The following is a 23,201-nucleotide window of genomic DNA, read 5'->3' as shown; positions in this document are numbered from 1 at the left end:
GCCGAAGCCACACATGCAGATACGCAGATTCGTGTTCATATGATTATCTACTTATCAACTCTTAAATATTTCTCTTGTGATATACTTTTTCACGAAACAAACACGTTAATTTCGTGGAGAAGTTTTGACACAACATTGCTAGAGTTATAATCCCGTTTATTTAAAACAAAAAACTGTATCGATAATTAAGTATGTATTTATAATTTCTTTTTACAAATGTACAGCATTTTAGGCTAGTTCCGCAAGAAAACGATTGCTCCGAAATAATGACCTGATACAAGTTACTTACAATTGAGCCTCGGTCATGAATGGAAGCAAAATTTAAACATGAACCTTGAGGGTTGCTATAGTAATATTAATAAATAGAGCTATCTTAATCGAAGCCACAAGAGAAGTAGAAAAAAAAACCACTAGAACAGTAAACTGGTTTGTCGTGCACAAGGTATAATGAGGTGACGATAATATGCAAATAATAATCAAGGCTGGGTATTCTTTCAAAGACCAGTATTCTCACTTTGTGTATCCCATCATGCATTTATAACGTAACAGACCTGCGGAAATGTGGACTCCGTTTGCCATCGAGAATGCAAGAACATATTAAAATTCAACAGCATTGGAAGATATTTATGAGTTAAACGGTCAAGAGTTGAATTTTTGATTTTTTTTTTTAATTTAAGATATTTAATAGTAAAGGTATTATAAAGAATATTGTGTGATTTCAGATGCCGAAAAAAGCCTTCAAGCCCGAAGCCCCTCTTAGATTCATATTTTGGAGTGAAAAAACAACCTCTTCTTCTAAACTACATTACTTCAAAGGGGATGGATTATAACAATGGTTTTTAGGCATAATATCAACAGCTCTACAATTCTCTTTACCTTGTAATGTTTTATGGACATAATTGTTGTGAGTAGTTACTAAAAGAATACTTTTCCTGACATAGTTGTGATATTACTGCTGTTATTAATAAGCCTAAAGCAGTAATATTATTTTACACCTCATGATAGAGCATGAACAAACTTAGAGGATCTAAGTTTAGCCAAAATATTATCTTAAAAAGAAGACAATTTTCGAAACTAAAGTGATAAGAGAAATTTATTTACTGGTGTTGTAATGGCATCCATAATAGATTGAATTGAGTTGCATGTTTATTCTGTGAATCTTTGCATTTGGATACTATAAGTGATCCTTTTCATAAAATAATAACACAATGGGCGTGTGAAACAAACTCAAAGATGGAACATCGAAATAAGAAACAAACATCTTAAATCATAACGAGTTCACTTAAAGGTACTGGACACCTTAAGTAGTTGTCAACGACCAGTATCCCAACATTTGCGTAAAATAACAAATTTATGAAAAATTGGACTCCATAGGTCATCGAAGTTGCAAGAGAATGATGAAAGAAAAAAACATCATTGTTGCACAAACTTGTGAACTTTCAGATGCATAATAAAAGACTTAAGGCGTTAAGCCTTCTTATTAATTGAGTGATTTAAGTGGCCAGTACCTTTAACAACAGTATAAGATGACATCTTGCGATCTTATCGTAATTATTATGACTGTAAGGTCAAAACGTCAATTTAGGTCCATCGGCTAAATGTCTTACGAGGTAGGAGTTTCCCCGAGCGGGTAAGGTATACAACATGAGCCGGTGACTGAACGACATTCCACGGCCCACCACTACCAGGCCGGCACGCTGCTCATTATCATCAGCCTCCGTCGTGCGATGAGTCCGCAGTGCCTTATTTGGCAGGGGTGGCCCTAGCCACTAGACACGCTACCTAACATAGTGAAGTTCGCTCTCCATCACACCAGTCTCGGTCGGACTTCTCAGGAGGAAAATACAAAAATGGGCGTCAGAGTGCGACTCAATTTGCATATTCATAACCTTCTATCCTAACAACCAATCGGAATGACTATACGCAAATTAGTGAATATTATTCTACTGAACACGGTCGGCTTTCTTACCTTATAAAGTTATCCAGGGTGCTTTCTTAAAAATAATATTGGAAGTTCTTGATAGTATAAATAGAGGAGAGGATGAGATGTTGGAATCACTCCTACCACGGATACCCAGTAAAGAGCTGTCTGCTTCACTTGGTAAGTCTGACAAATATTGTTTCATCTTTTTATTCTGAAAGCACTTAGGTTTTGAGTTAAGACCAATCTTTCGTAGATTTAGTGTAATAATGGCTGCTGAGTTTCCAGCTGGTCTGGGAAAACAGCAAGTGCATAGACTACATGTACTTTGTAGTACTATTTTAACCATCCGGTATTTCAATGGCGAATCTGACGGATGCATTTGTAGCTGAATATAGTGCGGTGGAAACTTGTACACATTTATTTGTCTATTCAAGTGTATGTATTACAAAAATTCGAATTCAATCAAATTGATTTTATGGTCGTACTTCAAAGAAGCCAGCTTTCAACTCACGACTTTAGATCAACACATAGAAATCGTTCTCATAATATGATGGCTCAATTTTTAACTGTCTGACTTGTTGTCTATTAATTCTACTGACTGATCAAGAATTGTTCAATTTTGGTTTTTAATGCTGGCTAAAAGATTTTAACTTATGTATTGGGTACTTTAGATAAGCAGTGATTACGTATGCTCAGTGTATAAAGACAGACTTGTTGAACGATTATGTATGCCTGCATGTACATAATAATTCATAGCAGTTATGCCTTCTAGTTGTTTTGAAATGGAATCATGGCCAATGAGTTCAATTCATGGCCTGGCATGCTCATCTTGATCAAAAGTTCAGATGCATCTCTATATTCACAACGATACATGCGACAGAGTTTGAAGATTCCTATTTTCACAACGGTACATGCGACAGATTGGATGCTCACAACGCTACATGCGGCAGCGTTAAGACGCATTCCTATTTTCACATCACTACATGCGACCGAGTTTGATGCATCTCTACTTTCACACAATACATGCGGTAGAGTCATACTTGTATATTTGTGTTAGCATGCAATCAGCGTAAATGATGAAGTCAAGGTTTTTAGGTTTAGAAATCCTCAATGCGTACAAAGCTCATCGCGAACGAGTTGATAATGTCAAGGGTATTGAACTGAATGAGAAACACACCATGGACGATAGCATGCACTCATTAGTAACTATGAATTATTGAATCCTGGTAGATTAATCTTCCATCAGTACGAACATTCTAAGATCACCCAAAATAGTCGGTGACAAGGAAGTTAAAGCTAGCAATGGTAAACGGTGAACTGTATACATACTGCTCCATAGATACACACAATTTGACAACTAAAACAAACACGTCAGAAAACGTGAATGTTTTTGGTTATTTTCTTTTTAAAAACATGATGATGAATTTCTAATCGACGAAGAACAATAGTGAAATAAAAAGAAAATTTGACTGCTAGATTTGAAAAGAACTGTCAAACGTTATTTTGATACATGTTTCTTACGCAATAAATTCAACCTGCTTTGAAATTAACAGTTGGATCAGAATAGCAATGATAACTTTCCTTGAATAATATAATCATGAGGTCGAAATGTCAATATATCAAACTTATCTTGAATAGTAAGTGCAGTAATTCCAATGGCATATTTTGCATTCCTGTCGTGACCTGAAGGAATGCTTGATTGACGTCTGGAAAAATGAACAAATGGGTTTGAAATTTACCCGCAACTGAACATTTTTGGATCATTCTTTGACACACTGAGGTTGGGAAATCGACGGCTTTCGGTATTTTTCCTACCGGTTTATAAACCTCACCTCATGGTACCAGGTTTTAAGTTTTCATTTTGTGCTTCAAGTTTTCATTTTCAGTTACAAACAAATGCATTTTACAATGAGAAAAAGAACGTCATTCCTACTCAGTTGCTTCTGCAGTATTTTAAGACGCCATTTTGAGACGGAGAAAGGGTGCATCAATCACTGTTTGCATAAACAGCCCATGTGTAATGAGAATTCCGAACGACGCGTCTTATTAGGAAATCCAGACGCTGAAACCTTCAACCAATCACGAGAACCGTTATGTCGTTAAGGCCAACGGACCAACTAGAGAGCTCGATCTTCTGGTATTTTGACCGCATTCGTCTCCACTCCAAACAAGGTCATGGCGACTATACATGCGCTGAGTGTGGAATGCAACCGACTATGTGGAAGTGTGTGTGACACATTACACTTCTTATTTGTAATGGTTTAGACATGCAAATGTGATAAAGGCCAAAAATGTTTGGGGAAATAGTGGATCTGGTATAAGTGGGATTTATATTCGGTGGTGCTCATACAATCTCAGGGATAGCGACTTGGTGCTGTTACGTTTGTTCATTTTCGGCCAATCAGTATAAATACAAAGTTTTTGGATTACGATTACAGTTGGCACAGTTTCGCGGTGTTTATTTTGTTCGTTTGAGAATTGGATTTAAACCATTTCCCTCAATTTTAGGGAGAATGACAAAGAGTGTGTACTTTTTAGAGAAACTTTCAAACTTTCGTGGCGAAAACTTTCTCAACCGAAGCATTTTCCCTTTAGCTCTATGAAAGTCCCCGTGATGCTCATCCCCATGCAGCTTAAACGGACATGAATTTCTCAACAAACTTCTCAATTTGATGTATTTTGTTTTCTGTCACTCCTTTTGCAGGATTTGTTTGACGTGAACGGAACCAGACTAATTATTCACCATGTGTGACGAGGATGTTGCCGCTTTGGTCGTAGACAATGGCTCCGGTATGTGCAAGGCCGGTTTCGCCGGAGACGATGCCCCAAGAGCTGTCTTCCCATCCATTGTAGGAAGACCACGTCATCAGGTACGTAAAATTCACTTACAGTTCCCATCCAGTACAGGGCCCGGCACGTTGAAATACGGTATTAATGTTTAGAGAGCCACTATCATGCGTTTTCATACAGTACGGGCCTATACATTTCTGAAGGTTCTATAACGAAAGTCAAACAAGTATAAAGATATGAACTCACCATCCTGCATGCATTCCTCTCTGTGATTTCCCTGGCAACAACAGTGGGAGAAACCGTGAATATGATGTGACAAAGTTTACCATTTTTGGTCAGTGTATTTCATGGTCCATACTACGTGTGACTCTTTGCACAACAAAGTGCGCGTGATCGAACCAACAACTCTTATTCACCACTAAACTGTTCTTGGTTGAGTGTGAACCAGCCGTTTAAGGAAACACAGCACCATTCACCTGTATTAATGCCCTAAATAGAGCGTCCCACAATGTTTACACACTCTAGGACAATCTCATGCAGAAGATCCTCGGAAATCCTCTAAAGAATTCCTGAGATTCCCAGAACACAAAGGGTTGGGAGGGGGCGGCGGCGTAGACTCACATCGAGCGCTACATTTCAGCCCTGGATTGTAAAGTCTTAATCCAGATGGCCGGATTATATTCAATTAAATTCAATGTTGTATTAGTCATGTTAAAAAAGTACATGAAATTCATTTTCCTGGTGTGAGAAGTGTATATAAAAATATTTAAAACTAATGGCTCTACAGAACACAAAATAAGAACAACTCGAATGATATTACAAAACCTTAAACAAAACCCTTTAAGACAACAATGATTAACCAAGGGTCCCTTGCTATTTTTTAGCATGGTTGCGAAATTGTACGCAATGCACCTCGTGTGAAAGTAAAACAACAATGGCGGCAAGTTTGAAAATGTTTCATCAGGGACCTTGCACAGTCCAAAACGTTGTCTAATCACGAAGTGCAATTTTTAAAGCTACGAAACCATGCTCAAATTAAAGCAAGGAACCCCTGCTAAATTGATGTCGTGTGAAAAGGGCTTTGCAGACAAATGATATTATTCCTGAAACTTCGATTCATGCTAACAGTTTGATTTGTCACTGTCCAGGGTGTCATGGTAGGTATGGGACAGAAGGACAGCTACGTAGGAGATGAAGCCCAGAGCAAGAGAGGTATCCTGACCCTTAAGTACCCCATCGAACACGGTATCGTCACTAACTGGGACGATATGGAGAAGATCTGGCATCACACCTTCTACAATGAACTCCGTGTGGCACCAGAAGAGCACCCCGTGCTCCTGACTGAAGCCCCCCTCAACCCCAAAGCCAACAGAGAAAAGATGACACAGGTACGGAGATGCTTTATGATTTTTTTAAATTTTTTTATTTATTTATTTTTTTTTTTGGGGGGGGGGGGAGATGGTGGGAAAGTGGTTAATATGCCTAAACAAATAATACAAACTCTGACAAGAAGGCCGACTAATTTTTCCTTCGCACACTATTTACACGGATACAAGTTTGATACAAATGGCCGAATTATGATGATTAAAATCATTTGACCATTAGGTCTACAGTTGGATTCAGCAGATGTTCCAAAAACACCTTCTTAAAAATTGTGTTTTTTTTGTCAATAAAATTGTTTGAAGAATTGCATTTTACTACCATTTACTGTAAGAAGTTCCAGCATTCAATACGAGGTTGTAATGCACTTCTATAGTTCAGGACAAGCATGGGCTAGTTTCTATGGAAGTGAACTTTTAGAATATCTTGTGTTCTTTTGAAACAAAATGAGATAATAATGCAAAATAAGATAGTAATGTCATGTTAAACATTTTCCCAAAACAGATCATGTTCGAGACCTTCAACTCCCCAGCCATGTACGTCGCCATCCAGGCTGTACTCTCCCTTTACGCCTCTGGACGTACCACCGGTAAATATAAAACTAGTCTGTCCTTTCTAAAAAAGATATTAACAATGAAACAAAAAGGTTTACTTTACTTGTGCTTGGAGATTTTGTTGTTGATACTTTATGCTTAGTAACCAAAATGGTATACTTAATAGATAAAACACACTTCTTAGTTGTTTGTTATCATCAGTCAAGTTCAAAGCTTCCAGTTTAAGAACACACTTTAATATGGCTGCCGATGTTGAAACTGCCCAGATTCCAAACGTCAAGGTATCAGTTGTGGTATCCCACAATGTTCCATACTGGGGCCATTGTTATTTCTAATTTATTAATTTCTTCTCCCCAGGTATTGTCTTCGATACCGGAGATGGTGTCTCCCACACCGTCCCAATCTACGAAGGTTACGCCCTCCCCCACGCCATCCTCCGTCTGGACTTGGCCGGTCGTGACTTGACCGATTACTTGATGAAGATCCTGACCGAGCGTGGATACTCTTTCACAACCACAGGTAGGTTTGTCTTTTTCTTTCATCAAGGTAGAGTATTTTGTAAAACTAAAAAAAAAGAAATAAAGATTAGTATAGAAGTAGAAGTCGACGTGGACAGTTTACGAATAAGTATTCAATAATCCTATCCAACAAATCTGTGAACATTTTGACCAAATTGGGCATCGAAGTTGCAAGAGAATAATTAGAGAAAAAACATCCTTGCTGCACAATGTTTGTGCTTTCAGATGCCCAATGAAAAGGTTCAGGTCATTTTGAGAAATTACCTCTTTCTCAAATACTCTTAGAATGTTTTATACTATATCAACAGCTTTCCTTTGCTCGTTACCAAATACGTTGTATAAAAATGCTAACAATTATTTTGGGTAATTACCAATAGTGTCCAATGCCTTCGTCTTGTTCTTCACGGCAACTTCTTTTCATGCAATTGAAAACTCTCTCTTTATTTCCCCCTAAAGCCGAGCGTGAAATCGTGCGTGACATCAAGGAGAAACTCTGCTACACCGCTCTGGACTTCGAGCAGGAGATGCAGACCGCTTCATCCAGCTCCTCCCTGGAGAAGAGCTACGAGCTTCCCGACGGTCAGGTCATCACCATCGGCAACGAGCGCTTCAGGTGCCCAGAGACCCTCTTCCAGCCCGCTTTCATTGGTAAGAGAAACTGATTCCCCTTGTTTATTTTTGTTTATTTTAAATTTATTTTAATTCATTGGACAATACAATAATTATAACAAGCAGAGGCCGTCCAGTTGCAAACTGCTTCCTCAACCAAAATGATTTATGGTTTAAAAAGCAAAACAATAGCTAATTGCCTGACGTTTCGACCCTATCAGAGTCTTTCTCGAAGGCTAAATCATAATCATACTCAGTATAGCATTATGCATTTCTGCACTAGCTGCCTGACTGGTGAGAAGTTTCTAAATAGACCCAGTGCCCCGTCTAGAGAGGTCCCTCTGCATTACATTTTTCAATGTTGTCATAGCGCGACCTCGTTTACGTTTCCCGTGGGTCCAGTTAGAGTTGCTTAGTGACATTTTCTACTCTCTCTAACTCATTTTTTCTCTCTGTCCCCAGGAATGGAATCTGCCGGTATCCATGAAACCACCTACAACAGCATCATGAAGTGTGACATTGACATCCGTAAGGATCTGTACGCCAACACTGTCCTCTCCGGAGGCACCAGCATGTACCCTGGTATTGCCGACCGTATGCAGAAGGAAATCCAGGCCCTTGCCCCACCCACAATGAAGATCAAGATCATCGCTCCACCAGAGAGGAAATACTCCGTATGGATCGGTGGCTCCATCCTTGCCTCCCTGTCCACCTTCCAACAGATGTGGATCAGCAAGCAGGAATACGACGAGTCTGGCCCCAGCATCGTCCACCGCAAATGCTTCTAAATTATTCGCCGGAAAAAATCAGACTGTATTTTTTTTTCTTCAATTATTGCATTTTTTTTGTTGGTTTCATCACAAGCGTTGACATCATGGAAGAAGCCGAATGAGTTCGCCATGGATTATTATTATTAATATATTATTTATTTGTTCTCAAATTCTACTACTAAAATATTTCAAAACAGTGCAATTGTGGTCAAACTGAATGAAGTTGTCACAGCAGGCCAACCATGTGCAAAAAGGAGAAGAGAAAACAAAAAAACTACGATACTCTCAGCCTTGAGTCATTCAAACTGAAATTATCCCTTTTTTTGGAGACGCCGTTTTTTATTTTTAGGTCTTTGTTTTGCAAAAGAAAATTAAGAACGGGCTTCGGTCTAATGAGAGAAGTTAATTCACTGATTGTCTTGAGTGTTTTTGATGGATTGGCCGTGAAATAAAAAAGCACGACGTAAGACCAAGCGAGCAAAGTAAGATGCATACTTTTTTTTCCATTTTGCGAACCCGATAAAACAGCTTCAAAAACAACAAAATCTCGAAAATCCAACTAGAAAAAAAATAAAGATAGAGCTAGATTTATTGATAGAAATAGAGACAATGTAAGAGCGAAAGCTGAATGGGCTTGAAGATCTATAATTTATTCAAAGCAGATACATTTTGTATTCTGGTCCATGCGACTGACGATAGAGGGCGGGACACAAGTTGCAATATCATGAACTGTAGCGATATAGTGATCAAATGTAGCTTTTGTCACAAAACAGAAACGAAGTTTAACATTGAAATGTTTTAATTAAAAAGTGAATTTTGACAATTCGATGACCGCTGTTTGAATGAACCATTCAGTGCCATCAGATTGGTTACGGTGGAGAAAATAAAACAAGGTATTTTGTAGTTTAAAATTGATGCTTTTGTTGCATTTTCTTTGTCTTCTTCAAGTTCGAGCGAAGTCTACCATTGGGCAACTTTGCCTGGTAATCATGATGTATTGAATGCATAGGTGTTATCATGGAATATTGACTAGTGGTTGGCAAATGGTTGCCGCTCAAACTTGCCCCTTGGTTGAACCAGTCTTTTCATTCAAGTGTTGTTAAACGGATAGTATGGTCGGGTTCCTCGTGTTCACAGTGACATTGGTGGTTCTACTTCACAACATCTTGAAAGGGCCAAACTTGTATAATCTCAACTGTAAACTAGTGAAAATTTCACTCTTTTATCCGAGTGGTGTCAGTTTCGCTCTTTTGAGAAGGTAAATCAATTTGTGTCACTCTTTTTGAGCGAAATTGGAAAGAGCTTCACTCGTAATCGAGATAAAAGGACCCGCCTTTCACTCTAAAACCGAGTGGACAAAACGAGTGGTTTTCACTCTTTTGCATTGAGAGAGTAGGGGTGGATTTCACAAAGGTAATTCTAACTTAGGACTAGTCCTAGGCAATGCTAATAGATAGGACTGGTCCAAAGTTAGGACCAGTAACTCATCCTAACTAAGGACTGGTCCTACCTCTTAGCATTGCCTAGGACTAGTCCTAAGTAATGACTACCTTTGTGAAATCCACCCCTGGTCTTCTACAAAGACCCTTTGCGAAACGACCGACTTCGGCATTGGATCCAGTCTTCTTTGCCATTTCTAAGCACAATACGAAACGCCCGGCTCCGGCTTCGGCTTCAACAGTCGAGTTGTCCCATCCAAACTCGACTTTGAGACAACTAATCTTTGAGACAACTCAACGGATGGCTAAGACTTACATGTGGAGATCAGCAAAAGTTGGAAAGAGACACTTGGCTAGTGTATAAAACCATAAACAAGTGGGAAAGCTAATTTGTGCAATACTTCCACCGATTACCGCTGGTGTCCACGATTTTCGCCCAGGTTTGTGTTGAGGGGGGGGGGGGGGAAGAACGGGGAGAAAACCAAGTTTCACATATAGAGAGATAACGAATACGGCTAAAGCAAAGAAAATTGTCAAGCAGTCATTTCTGCTCAACAGCTTTAATGAAATTAGCCCTGGTTTGTGGGGAAGGGAGAAGAAGGGAAAACAAAACCAAAAGATTAATTAGTTATATATAGAGATATCAAAGACACCGCTGGTCCATTCATGGATGGACACGGATCATGCTCGCCTTGGAAATTACTACAACTCGGGTTCCTTTGTGTCTGAGTCTATACAAAATTCATGCAAATATGACTCCGTACTAATAGCAAGTAATTTGTGAAAGAACATTGAACCATGGAGAAAGGAATTGAACCATCGCTCGTTCAAACCTAATGTGTCTACAATATGCAGAACATTCGGCAGTGTCGCTGGGTACGTTGCACTTTATATCAAAAAGCGAAGGGTTCACATCGGTGTTCCTGGTTTGATTATCAGCATATTGCACCACAGCACTTGTATAAACTGTATAAACCATTACATGGTGTTTGAAAGGAAAAGGCCCCATACTTCAAATCGTATAGCTCCACATACATTGAGGGAAAACTACCGTGCGTTTTGATACGCTCCTTTAAGGGTGCGATAAAGCGATGAGCACTTTGTTTGGATCTTGACATGTCTGGAATCTTTTACGCACGTTACACAACACACGGGACCAACGGCTTTGCATTCCATCCGAAGGACGAATCAACGGTTAAGTGTCTTGCCAAAGGACACAAGTGTCACGACTGTGACTCGAACCCACACTCTGCTGGGGAAAAAACCCCACCAGAGAGTATGATAAAGCATTATACATGAACCAAGTATTATTATGATTATCATTAAAAACCAAAACCGATAATGTGCAGGAAATGAAGCATCTCTATTGATCGACCATGTATGGTCCTTATTAGTGGGTCCTACTAAAAGCCGACAACGCCGACAACAAGTCCAGAGCGCCGCCAACAAGTTTTAAATACCTCAAAAATGGCAAATAAACCATAGATATATTAGAACTACGTGTGTTCTGTAATATAAACATAAATTTAATGGAAAAAAATCACGAAAAGTGTGAATTTTTAACCAGAACAAAACCTTAACTTTCACGGAAAATGGTCGGACGCCATCTTGGTATAAAACAGCTCAAATGAGATAATTAGAAAATATACTTGATGAACTACAAACAGAAACTGCACCGTCCGACTCAGTGGCGCACCCCCGAAGGAGACATACCACGAGTCAACGTTGAATGTGTCTTGAAGGCACTGGATACTATTGGTAATGACTCACAATGATTATTAGCATAAAACATTACTTGGTAACAAGCAATGGAGAGCTATTGATAGTATAAAACATAGTGAGAAAAGGCTCCCTCTGAAGTGACGTAGGTTTTGAGAAAGAAGTCATTTCTCACTAATTCTGAGGTCTCGAAATCAAATTCGTGGAAATACTTCTTTCTCGAAAACTACGCCACTTTAAAGGGAGCCGTTTCTCACAATGGTTTATACTATCAACCTCTCCCCCTTACTCGTTACCAAGTAAGGTTTATGTTAACATTTCTTTTGAGTAATTACCAATAGTGCCCACAGCCTTTGAACTAAACATAATGTGTGCCGCCATCACACGTAATGCTACTGGACTTTGATCTTGCAATGCCCATGCGTTGCTTAGCTACCGGTGAATTCTTCCGTCTCCATTGTTCATTAACTTATATGGTCACAGGTAAAAGCTTATTCAACCATTCGTAGTTATCAGAAACCTATTTTGGGATGCCGCAATATTCAATAACGGAATTTTATGATGAGATGGGCTCCCTGCTTCAGTTTTTTTTCCCCGGGAAAACTTGGTCTGATGTAATTGTCTTCTAAACAAATAGCTTTGTGGTTTTAACGCAATTTTGTGGAAATTACTACAACTCGGGTTCCTTTGTGTCTGACTCTATACAAAATTCATGCAAATATGACTCCGTACTAATAGCAAATAATTTGTGAAAGAACATTGAACCATGGAGAAAGGAACTGAACCATCGCTCGTTCAAACCTAATGTGTCTACAATATGCAGAACATTCGGCAGTGTCGCTGGGTACGTTGCACTTTATATCAAAAAGCGAAGGGTTCACATCGGTGTTCCTGGTTTGATTATCAGCATATTGCACCACAGCACTTGTATAAACTGTATAAACCATTACATGGTGTTTGAAAGGAAAAGGCCCCATACTTCAAATCGTATAGCTCCACATACATTGAGGGAAAACTACCGTGCGTTTTGATACGCTCCTTTAAGGGTGCGATAAAGCGATGAGCACTTTGTTTGGATCTTGACATGTCTGGAATCTTTTACGCACGTTACACAACACACGGGACCAACGGCTTTGCATTCCATCCGAAGGACGAATCAACGGTTAAGTGTCTTGCCAAAGGACACAAGTGTCACGACTGTGACTCGAACCCACACTCTGCTGGGGAAAAAACCCCACCAGAGAGTATGATAAAGCATTATACATGAACCAAGTATTATTATGATTATCATTAAAAACCAAAACCGATAATGTGCAGGAAATGAAGCATCTCTATTGATCGACCATGTATGGTCCTTATTAGTGGGTCCTACTAAAAGCCGACAACGCCGACAACAAGTCCAGAGCGCCGCCAACAAGTTTTAAATACCTCAAAAATGGCAAATAAACCATAGATATATTAGAACTACGTGTGTTCTGTAATATAAACATAAATTTAATGGAAAAAAATCACGAAAAGTGTGAATTTTTAACCAGAACAAAACCTTAACTTTCACGGAAAATGGTCGGACGCCATCTTGGTATAAAACAGCTCAAATGAGATAATTAGAAAATATACTTGATGAACTACAAACAGAAACTGCACCGTCCGACTCAGTGGCGCACCCCCGAAGGAGACATACCACGAGTCAACGTTGAATGTGTCTTGAAGGCACTGGATACTATTGGTAATGACTCACAATGATTATTAGCATAAAACATTACTTGGTAACAAGCAATGGAGAGCTATTGATAGTATAAAACATAGTGAGAAAAGGCTCCCTCTGAAGTGACGTAGGTTTTGAGAAAGAAGTCATTTCTCACTAATTCTGAGGTCTCGAAATCAAATTCGTGGAAATACTTCTTTCTCGAAAACTACGCCACTTTAAAGGGAGCCGTTTCTCACAATGGTTTATACTATCAACCTCTCCCCCTTACTCGTTACCAAGTAAGGTTTATGTTAACATTTATTTTGAGTAATTACCAATAGTGCCCACAGCCTTTGAACTAAACATAATGTGTGCCGCCATCACACGTAATGCTACTGGACTTTGATCTTGCAATGCCCATGCGTTGCTTAGCTACCGGTGAATTCTTCCGTCTCCATTGTTCATTAACTTATATGGTCACAGGTAAAAGCTTATTCAACCATTCGTAGTTATCAGAAACCTATTTTGGGATGCCGCAATATTCAATAACGGAATTTTATGATGAGATGGGCTCCCTGCTTCAGTTTTTTTTCCCCGGGAAAACTTGGTCTGATATAATTGTCTTCTAAACAAATAGCTTTGTGGTTTTAACGCAATTTTGTGGAAATTACTACAACTCGGGTTCCTTTGTGTCTGACTCTATACAAAATTCATGCAAATATGACTCCGTACTAATAGCAAATAATTTGTGAAAGAACATTGAACCATGGAGAAAGGAACTGAACCATCGCTCGTTCAAACCTAATGTGTCTACAATATGCAGAACATTCGGCAGTGTCGCTGGGTACGTTGCACTTTATATCAAAAAGCGAAGGGTTCACATCGGTGTTCCTGGTTTGATTATCAGCATATTGCACCACAGCACTTGTATAAACTGTATAAACCATTACATGGTGCTTGAAAGGAAAAGGCCCCATACTTCAAATCGTATAGCTCCACATACATTGAGGGAAAACTACCGTGCGTTTTGATACGCTCTTTTAAGGGTGCGATAAAGCGATGAGCACTTTGTTTGGATCTTGACATGTCTGGAATCTTTTACGCACGTTACACAACACACGGGACCAACGGCTTTACATTCCATCCGAAGGACGAATCAATGGTTAAGTGTCTTGCCAAAGGACACAAGTGTCACGACTGTGACTCGAACCCACACTCTGCTGGGGAAAAAACCCCACCAGAGAGTATGATAAAGCATTATACATGAACCAAGTATTATTATGATTATCATTAAAAACCAAAACCGATAATGTGCAGGAAATGAAGCATCTCTATTGATCGACCATGTATGGTCCTTATTAGTGGGTCCTACTAAAAGCCGACAACGCCGACAACAAGTCCAGAGCGCCGCCAACAAGTTTTAATTACCTCAAAAATGGCAAATAAACCATAGATATATTAGAACTACGTGTGTTCTGTAATATAAACATAAATTTAATGGAAAAAAATCACGAAAAGTGTGAATTTTTAACCAGAACAAAACCTTAACTTTCACGGAAAATGGTCGGACGCCATCTTGGTATAAAACAGCTCAAATGAGATAATTAGAAAATATACTTGATGAACTACAAACAGATACTGCACCGTCCGACTCAGTGGCGCACCCCCGAAGGAGACATACCACGAGTCAACGTTGAATGTGTCTTGAAGGCACTGGATACTATTGGTAATGACTCACAATGATTATTAGCATAAAACATTACTTGGTAACAAGCAATGGAGAGCTATTGATAGTATAAAACATAGTGAGAAAAGGCTCCCTCTGAAGTGACGTAGGTTTTGAGAAAGAAGTCATTTCTCACTAATTCTGAGGTCTCGAAATCAAATTCGTGGAAATACTTCTTTCTCGAAAACTACGCCACTTTAAAGGGAGCCGTTTCTCACAATGGTTTATACTGTACTATCAACCTCTCCCCCTTACTCGTTACCAAGTAAGGTTTATGTTAACATTTATTTTGTCCACAGCCTTTGAACTAAACATAATGTGTGCCGCCATCACACTTAATGCTACTGCACATTGATTCAGCAAGGCGCTTACGTTGCTTAGCTACCAGTGAATTCTTCCGTCTCCATTGTTCATTAATTTATATGGTCACAGATAAAAGCTTATTCGACCATTCGTAGTTATCAGAAACCTATTTTGGGATGCCGTAATATTCAATAACGGAATTTTATGATGAGATGGGCTCCCTGCTTCACTTTTTTTCCCCGGGAAAACTTGGTCTGATATAATTGTCTTCTAAACAAATAGCTTTGTTATTACATGGTGTTACCGCAAACTCTTCTATATATAAATAGCTTTGTGGTTTTAACGCAATTTGTGATAACAGAAATGGCATTGATTGTTTTACATGATTTCTCCGAAATTTGACCCGAAGTATTATTCAATTTTAAACAGCTATATTTATATTCTAAGAAAAATATCATACAGGTTTGATAAAAGTAAGGTATAAAGCATAAAATAAATGTATATAAAGCACTGGATACTATTGGTAATACTGCTCAAAACAATTTATAGCATAAATACTGGACACTATACATGTGTATTGGTAATTTTCAATAGACCAGTCTTCTCACTTGGTGTATCTCAACATGTGCACACAATAACAAACCTGTGAAAATTTGAGCTAAATAAATTGGAGAATGTGCGAGGTAATAATGAAAGAAAAAACACCATTGTCACACGAAGTTGTGTGCTTTATTTCAAGACCTAGAGATCTAATTCTGAGGTCTCGAAATCAAATTCGTGGAAAACTATTTCTTTCTCGAAAACTACTTCAGAGGAAGCCGTTTCTCACAATGTTTATACTAACAGCTCCTCATTATTCGTTTCCAAGTACGTTTTATGCTAATAATTAGTTTGAGTAACTACCAATAGTGTCCACTGCCTTTAATTCACATTTTAGCCCGAATCTCTGATCTCTATTATACTGCCAGGGTTTATGCAGGAGCAACATTGACAAGAGCTGCAAGAAATAGACACCTAAGACGTCGACATACACGAGGAGGGCTACATCCTACATTGGTTGAACACAGCCAACAATGATGAGTTCCCATCCTGTGCCTTTGGTGCTAGTCTTTGATTGTGATGTCATTCAATAAAAGAATGGCTCTGCATGGGTGGGTCCCAGGCCATTATCTATTTTAAGCATAGCCCTCTAAGCACATGCAAAGTAGGACCGACGGCAAGATTTCGTCCACTACGATATGCTCTATAATCATTGACTACGATTCAATCAAAATCTATTCAATTCAGTGCATCAATGGTTCACCCAGACCATTGCACAATGGTAGAAGGATAGTGTGGGAAGGAAAAGAAAACACTGTTTGCCCCGTTAGAGTTTCTTCCCATTAAGAAGTTGCCAGAACTGAACAAGCCTGTTCGAAGATTGTAAGTATTATCATACACGTAAACGGGGGAAATGCTGCTTGAGTATCACAAGGGTAGAGGATGCTGCCTAATCGGACAGTCGTTCTTTTGATTCAGCTGCATTTTTTTATGGTAAAGTTTGCAACCTAACATTCGTAAATTACACTCAAGATGGTTTATTAAAGTCTCAGATCAACAAATTCATTTTCAAGAAAGCATTAAGTGATGTATAATCTGCTTGTAATAACCTATCATCTGTTTTCATTTTGTCTTAATTTTGCCCTTTTGACTATGTTGCTCCATGGTGTATGCATGTAAATTTAGATGTTGTCTGCTCTCAAGTACTTATTACTCCGGCCCACAGATTTATTATTTTATGTATTGGGATACACCAAGTGAGAATACTGGTCTTTGGCAATTACCAAACGTGTCCAGTGCCGGCCTTCAAGCGTAAACGGGTTTGAAATCTCCCTACAACTAGACTGGTTTATAGATTGAATTGACTCCTGGCGCAAGGACATTTGTTTGCTTGCACATGATGTGCCTCGTATTTATAAGCCTACTGAAGATAGTTTGTTTTAATAAGCCCCTTTCACACGAGGGCAATTTATTATTATTATTATTTTTATTATTATTATTATCATTATCATTATCATTATCATTATCATTGTCATTGTCATTGTCGTTGTCGTTGTCGTTGTCGTTGTCGTTATCGTTGTCGTTGTCGTTGTCGTTGTCGTTGTCGTTGTCGTTGTCGTTGTCGTTGTCGTTGTCGTTGTCGTTGTCGTTGTCGTTGTCGTTGTCGTTGTCGTTGTCGTTGTCGTTGTCGTTGTCGTTGTCGTTGTCGTTGTCGTTGTCGTTGTCGTTGTCGTTGTCGTTGTCGTTGTCGTTGTCGTTGTCGTTGTCGTTGTCGTTGTCGTTGTCGTTGTCGTTGTCGTTGTCGTTGTCGTTGTCGTTGTCGTTGTCGTTGTCGTTGTCGTTGTCGTTGTCGTTGTCGTTATTGTTATTATTATTATTATTATTATTATTATTATTATTATTATTATTATTATTATTATTATTATTAATTTCAGATGCTTGTTGGACAAGCAGGACTTGGCACCCGGAGTGTGGCTGTGATGAACCTAGACTTAGTCTAGACTGAAATCAAAACAACGCGGGGACGTTTCGGTTGGTCTAATATTCAAACCTTGCTAAGTTGGAGTCTACAATATGAGTTTCACCCGGCGACTGAAACTTTCGCTAGTCATCCTCACTATTCTCACCATTCTTGGGTACATGTGCGTGTTATTTGGAATGGCACCATCAGCGAAAGTCTTTGGCAACTCGTTTTGGGGAGCTGGTCTTGGTGATCATTCAAAAATGCGAGAAGTGCTGTCACTAGAGTCAGGAATAAAACCGACCGTAGTCACTGATTCGTGGGTTAAGACAGAGGAAAACACGGCATCTTTACAGACGATGTTAGCCTTCCACCAACATCCAGAACGTTCCCATATGAACAGTTCCGTCATTAGTGGTGTAGTTGTTTTAGTCTCATCTATGCCACAAAACACACAACTCCGCAATGTGATAAGAAGCACATGGGCAGATGCGAAGACTGCCCAAAGATTGGAACTAACAGTTGTTTTCACTATGGGTTCACCTAAAGAAGAAATCAGCGGGCTGACCGACGAGAGTAGTACTTACAATGACGTACTAATAGGTAACTTTACTGACGAGGTTCGGGCGTCTACTTTGAAACTTCTTCTTGGGTTGACGTGGGTGGCGCAGAAGTACCCGGATGCAAAGTTTGTTTTGCTTGTTGATGACCACACATTCGTGAATACTAAAAGGTTGTTGGGGTATTTGAAATCTTTGAAAGGCGAGGAGCTGGTGAGGGCGTGGCACGGGAGGCGATCGTCTGCAACGATACCAGTACGGGACCCCAAAAGCGTTTACTACGTGTCGAAGGAACTCTACCCTAGAAAGGCTTTCCCTGAGTATTGTACATCAGAAGCTGGTTTCATTCTCACCATGGACGCCGTGGATCTCATCTTAGAACATTCACGTCACGCACCCCTAGTAACCCTTGATGACGTCTTTGTGTCAATCATTGCTGAGAAGCTTTCCTTCAGACTCTTTGACAATCATGCTTTTACTTTGACAAAAGTAAGTCAAGACGGATGCTCGTTGGAGAGTGTTTTAACTGCCAGAATGTCCCTTGAAAATGCCACAGATTTATTGGTGGTTTGGAACCACGTTAAGAGTGGGAGTTGTAGCAGGCCAGACTGGTTCCCAGGAGATGGAACCAACGACAGATATTTCAAGCAGTGCCTCAAAACGGTGATAACACACGGCGATATTTGTTTTGAAAGAACAGGGGAGAAAAAAGATGTATTCCTGCTATTGCTGGTCAGCTCCTTACCGAGTCACTTCGAGCGCAGGCAGGCCATTCGGGAGACATGGGGAAAACAGAGGGTTTTCTTCGGGAAACAAACCGTCTTGCTCTTCACACTTGCAACAGAGACAACGAATGCAACCGAGATACAAAAGAAAGTCAACGAAGAGAACGAAAGACACGGAGACATCATCCAAGCAGAATTCAGAGAGTCCTTCCACAACCTCACCTTGAAAGTGGTCTTCGGATTGAAATGGGTGACCGAAAACTGCCCTCACACAAAGTACTTCTACAAAGGAGACGACGACATGTTTGTGAATATGAAAAACATTATAACATTGCTGAACAAGACCAGTGAGTCGAACAAGAGGAGATTGTTTGTGGGCAATAGAATGTTAAGACGTCGTCCAGTAACTATAAAAAAGAGCAAGTATTATGTCCCCGAAACCCAGTTTAATGAGGCATATTATCCACCATATTGCTCAGGTGGTGGTTACGTCATTTCAGGGAACCTCATTCCGGAGATGTTTGAAGCGTCTCGATGGATTCATGTTATACCAATCGACGACGCATATCAAGGCATGCTGGCCAAAAAGGTAGGCTTGCGGGTAACTCATAACAAACGGTTTCTTGTGTTTGCGAGAAAAGGCAAGACAACAAGTCCAAGCAAATGCTCTCTAGAGCAGTGCGTGGTGAAGCATCACAAAAACTTACGCTCATTTGTGGACCTTCGTACAGCATGGAGTATTTACACCAATGACTCTATTCCATGCATTTAGTGCAAACTGTTACAAATACAACTGCCTTTAAAGCTAACTTTGTATCCTGCAGGAGAGATTTTCTAATCACCATCTTTAGCTTCTGACCCCTTCTTTGACATTGGACATTGTTCGTGCATTGTTCAAATCACTTCCGGGAAGTGTTTGCCTTGCACTTCCATTAATGTGTTGACTGCAGTTACATGCATGCATCAGTCATCCTGAAAAGAAAGGAAGAAACTTTGTCGAGACCAATTTTTTACGTTTTTTTAAATTAAAATAATAAACAGATTTTTTATTATTTTTTAACTTAAAATACATATATTTTTTTAACTTTGAGGCTCTTTTTTAAAAACGTCCTTTGTAGTTCTTTTTAAATGTTCGTTATTTAAAGCTTATCTTTGTTTTGTTGTTTTTCAGTAAAAAAAAATTTGAATGAATTTTACCAGAAGCAAAATGCCTGCCAACGGTGATTAAAGACCCTGGACACTATTGGTAATTATCAAAGACCAGTCTTCTCACTTGGTGTATCTCAACATGCATAAAATAAGATCCCCTGTGAACATTTAAGCTCAATTGGTTGTCGAAGTTGCGAGACAACACGAAGTTGTGTGCTTTTAGATTGTTGATTTCGAGACCTCAAATTCTGAATCTGAGGTCTCGAAATCAAATTCGTGGAAAATTACTTCTTTCTTGAAAACTATGTCACTTCAGAGGGAGCCGTTTCTCACAATGTTTTATACCATCAACCTCTCCCCATTACTCGTCACCAAGTAAAGTTTTAAGCTTATAATTATTTTGAGTAATTACCAGTAGTGTCCACTGCCTTTAAGTTAACTTTATAAAGTTCTTGTCAGTCGATTGTGGCGTCTGTTTTGTATTGTATGTTGTTTTGTGTATACAGAAGCAAGTTGGGTGAGCGACTAGCCTTGGTCCTAAAACGCTTTACGAATCACTTAATTAATATTTTTTATATATTTATACTTTTTGGCAAACTGTCTCTGCAACATCTGGAACGGTTGGGCGCGGCATTGCTCAGGTGGTTAATGCACTGGACACCTTTATTTATTGTCAAAGACCAGTCGTCTCACTTGGTGTTATTTCAAAATTTGCATGAAATAACAAATCTGTGAAAATTTGGGCTCAATTGGTCATCGAAGTTGCAAGAGAATAATGACACAAAAGACACCCGTGTCGCACAAATTTGCGTGCTTTCAAATGTATAATATTGCTCGTTACCAAGTAAATTTGTATGATAACAACTATTTTGAGTAATTACCCAATAGGGTCCAGTGCCTTTAAAGAAAGGTAAACGATAGATGTTAAGGCAAACTTAAAGGAACACGTTGCCTTGGATCGGTCGAGTTGGTCTTTGAAAATCGTTCTGTAACCGTTTGTTGTAAAATGTATATGGTTAGAAAGATATTGTAAAAGTAGAATACAATGATCTACACAAATATGCCTCGAAATTGCGTGGTTTTCTTTTTACCCTGTCGACTTACACGGTCGGCCATTTATGGGAGTCAAAATTTTGACTCCCATAAATGGCCGACTGTGATAGTTCGCGACGTAAAAGGAAAACCGTGCAGTTTCGAGTGATACTTGTGTGGATCATTATATTCTACTTTTAAAACATCTTTCTAACCAAATGCATTTCATAACAAACGGTTTCAAACCCTTTTAATAGACCAACTCGTCCGATCCAAGGCAACGTGTTCCTTTAAGAAGCATCAATGACAAAAGGCTAATTCCAATTACTAGAAACACTCTAGAGGGCGTATAGATTGTTTTCTTACATTTTATAAGGACTTGTATGAATATTCCCTAAATCAACATTTGGTTATTTTAAATGTGTACACATTTTCACTTGCAGTTTTTTTTTAATAGTTTTTTTTTAAATAAAAAATATGCGTATATATATATATTTTAAATCTTGCACTCGTTTTGTTTGATTGCGTTTGTAAATGTTAAAAAGGTTACTGTAGGGCTCCAAAGTATCTGTTGTGTTTATATACTCATTATTATATTTACTTGTAATGAGATCGTATATCATTAAGTGCCACTTACAGCTGCAGCTGTTGACCACTTTGATTTGGTATTACCATGAAATGAGTACAAAAGTCAATTCAAATCATATTTTAAATCTTGCACTCGTTTTGTTTGATTGCGTTTGTAAATGTTAAAATGGTTACTGTAGGGCTCCAAAGTATCTGTTGTGTATATACACTCATTATTATATTTACTTGTAATGAGATCGTATATCATTAAGTGCCACTTACAGCTGCAGCTGTTGACCACTTTGATTTGGTATTACCATGAAATGAGTACAAAAGTCAATTCAAATCTTTATGCAAATGTTTTAGTTACGCAAAGTTATTAACGTAATTTGTAGATAGTTTATTTTAAAAATGGAGAGCACAAGGCCAATATTCGGCAGCTGTAAGAGTTATTCACGGAATTAATCACTGCTTTTAATTTTGTATTTTTTCGGGGTTCTTACCACACTGAGGAAATTATTTATTCAAACTTAAAACAACAACCCACTTTATAAACATGCTGAAAAAGCCAAATCAGAAAAACAAAATCCCTGATTTTTATTTATATTCAACTACGAGGGGCCATCATCTGTTTGTATTAACACCGAATTGCCATCTCTGTTCGTCTTGTTCATGGTATGTGTGCCACATACACACACAGGCATGTTTATGGTGCAGACCGAGGACTTCTCTTTGTTCTCCCATTGTTTGGACGTCCCCATTGGTTGTGTACACAAGATCTACCGAGGACTGACCCCGTTGTGACTTTTTCCCCGAATCCCTTTTGTTAAAGTCCTCGGTTATCAATAGTAGACATACCCAGAACTCCACCTAAGTATAAACCCAACCCCCTCGACACACACACATACAAGAAAACTACGGGGACGCTTCTCACTAATATTCACAAATTTATTTGAACACGAGGCTACAACATCCCCCCACACCCCGGGCAAACTGTTCCCGACACCCCATCACCGGTGCGTCAGCAATGACATCATAAATACAAAGACCGAGGAGGGGAAGGCAATGGGGGAGTTTGGAGCAAAAGGAGATGGGTCGAATGGCTCTCAGAGCCTGACGGCTGACACGGTTGGCTCTCGCTTGGCAAAGCAACCTAACAGGGAAATTTTGGTTGCTTATGTATAAGATAATATCTGAGGAAACTTACGACGTTTTTCTCAATTTCAAAATTTCAAATGCATACTTTGTA

At 39.1% G+C, this 23,201-nt stretch overlaps 2 protein-coding genes across 3 annotated transcripts; both read left to right on the top strand.

Moving 5' to 3' along the window:
• Nucleotides 1-1,945: 1,945 nt before the first annotated feature.
• Nucleotides 1,946-9,460, top strand: LOC139940577 (actin, muscle). The gene is made up of 7 exons (XM_071936898.1): nt 1,946-2,101; nt 4,629-4,794; nt 5,863-6,102; nt 6,599-6,683; nt 7,006-7,167; nt 7,623-7,814; nt 8,238-9,460. Exons 2-7 carry the CDS (start codon nt 4,669-4,671, stop codon nt 8,561-8,563), a joined length of 1,131 nt encoding a protein of 376 aa, XP_071792999.1. The 5' UTR covers nt 1,946-2,101; nt 4,629-4,668; the 3' UTR covers nt 8,564-9,460.
• A 7,177-nt stretch (nt 9,461-16,637) lies between these two features.
• On the top strand, nt 16,638-21,366 carry LOC139941216 (uncharacterized). Of its 2 annotated transcripts, none has more exons than XM_071937675.1 (2): nt 16,638-16,841; nt 17,894-21,366. In XM_071937675.1, exon 2 carries the CDS (start codon nt 18,033-18,035, stop codon nt 19,974-19,976), a length of 1,944 nt encoding a protein of 647 aa, XP_071793776.1. In that variant the 5' UTR covers nt 16,638-16,841; nt 17,894-18,032; the 3' UTR covers nt 19,977-21,366. The 2 variants fall into 2 exon arrangements, with proteins under 2 accessions (XP_071793776.1, XP_071793777.1); XM_071937676.1 differs by lacking the exon at nt 16,638-16,841 and adding an exon at nt 16,859-16,952.
• The last annotated feature ends 1,835 nt before the right edge of the window (nt 21,367-23,201 follow it).

This window comes from Asterias amurensis, chromosome 8, assembly GCF_032118995.1.
Source record: "Asterias amurensis chromosome 8, ASM3211899v1".
Taxonomy (NCBI): Eukaryota; Metazoa; Echinodermata; class Asteroidea; order Forcipulatida; family Asteriidae; genus Asterias; species Asterias amurensis.
This window is presented reverse-complemented; position numbering and strand designations above follow the sequence as displayed.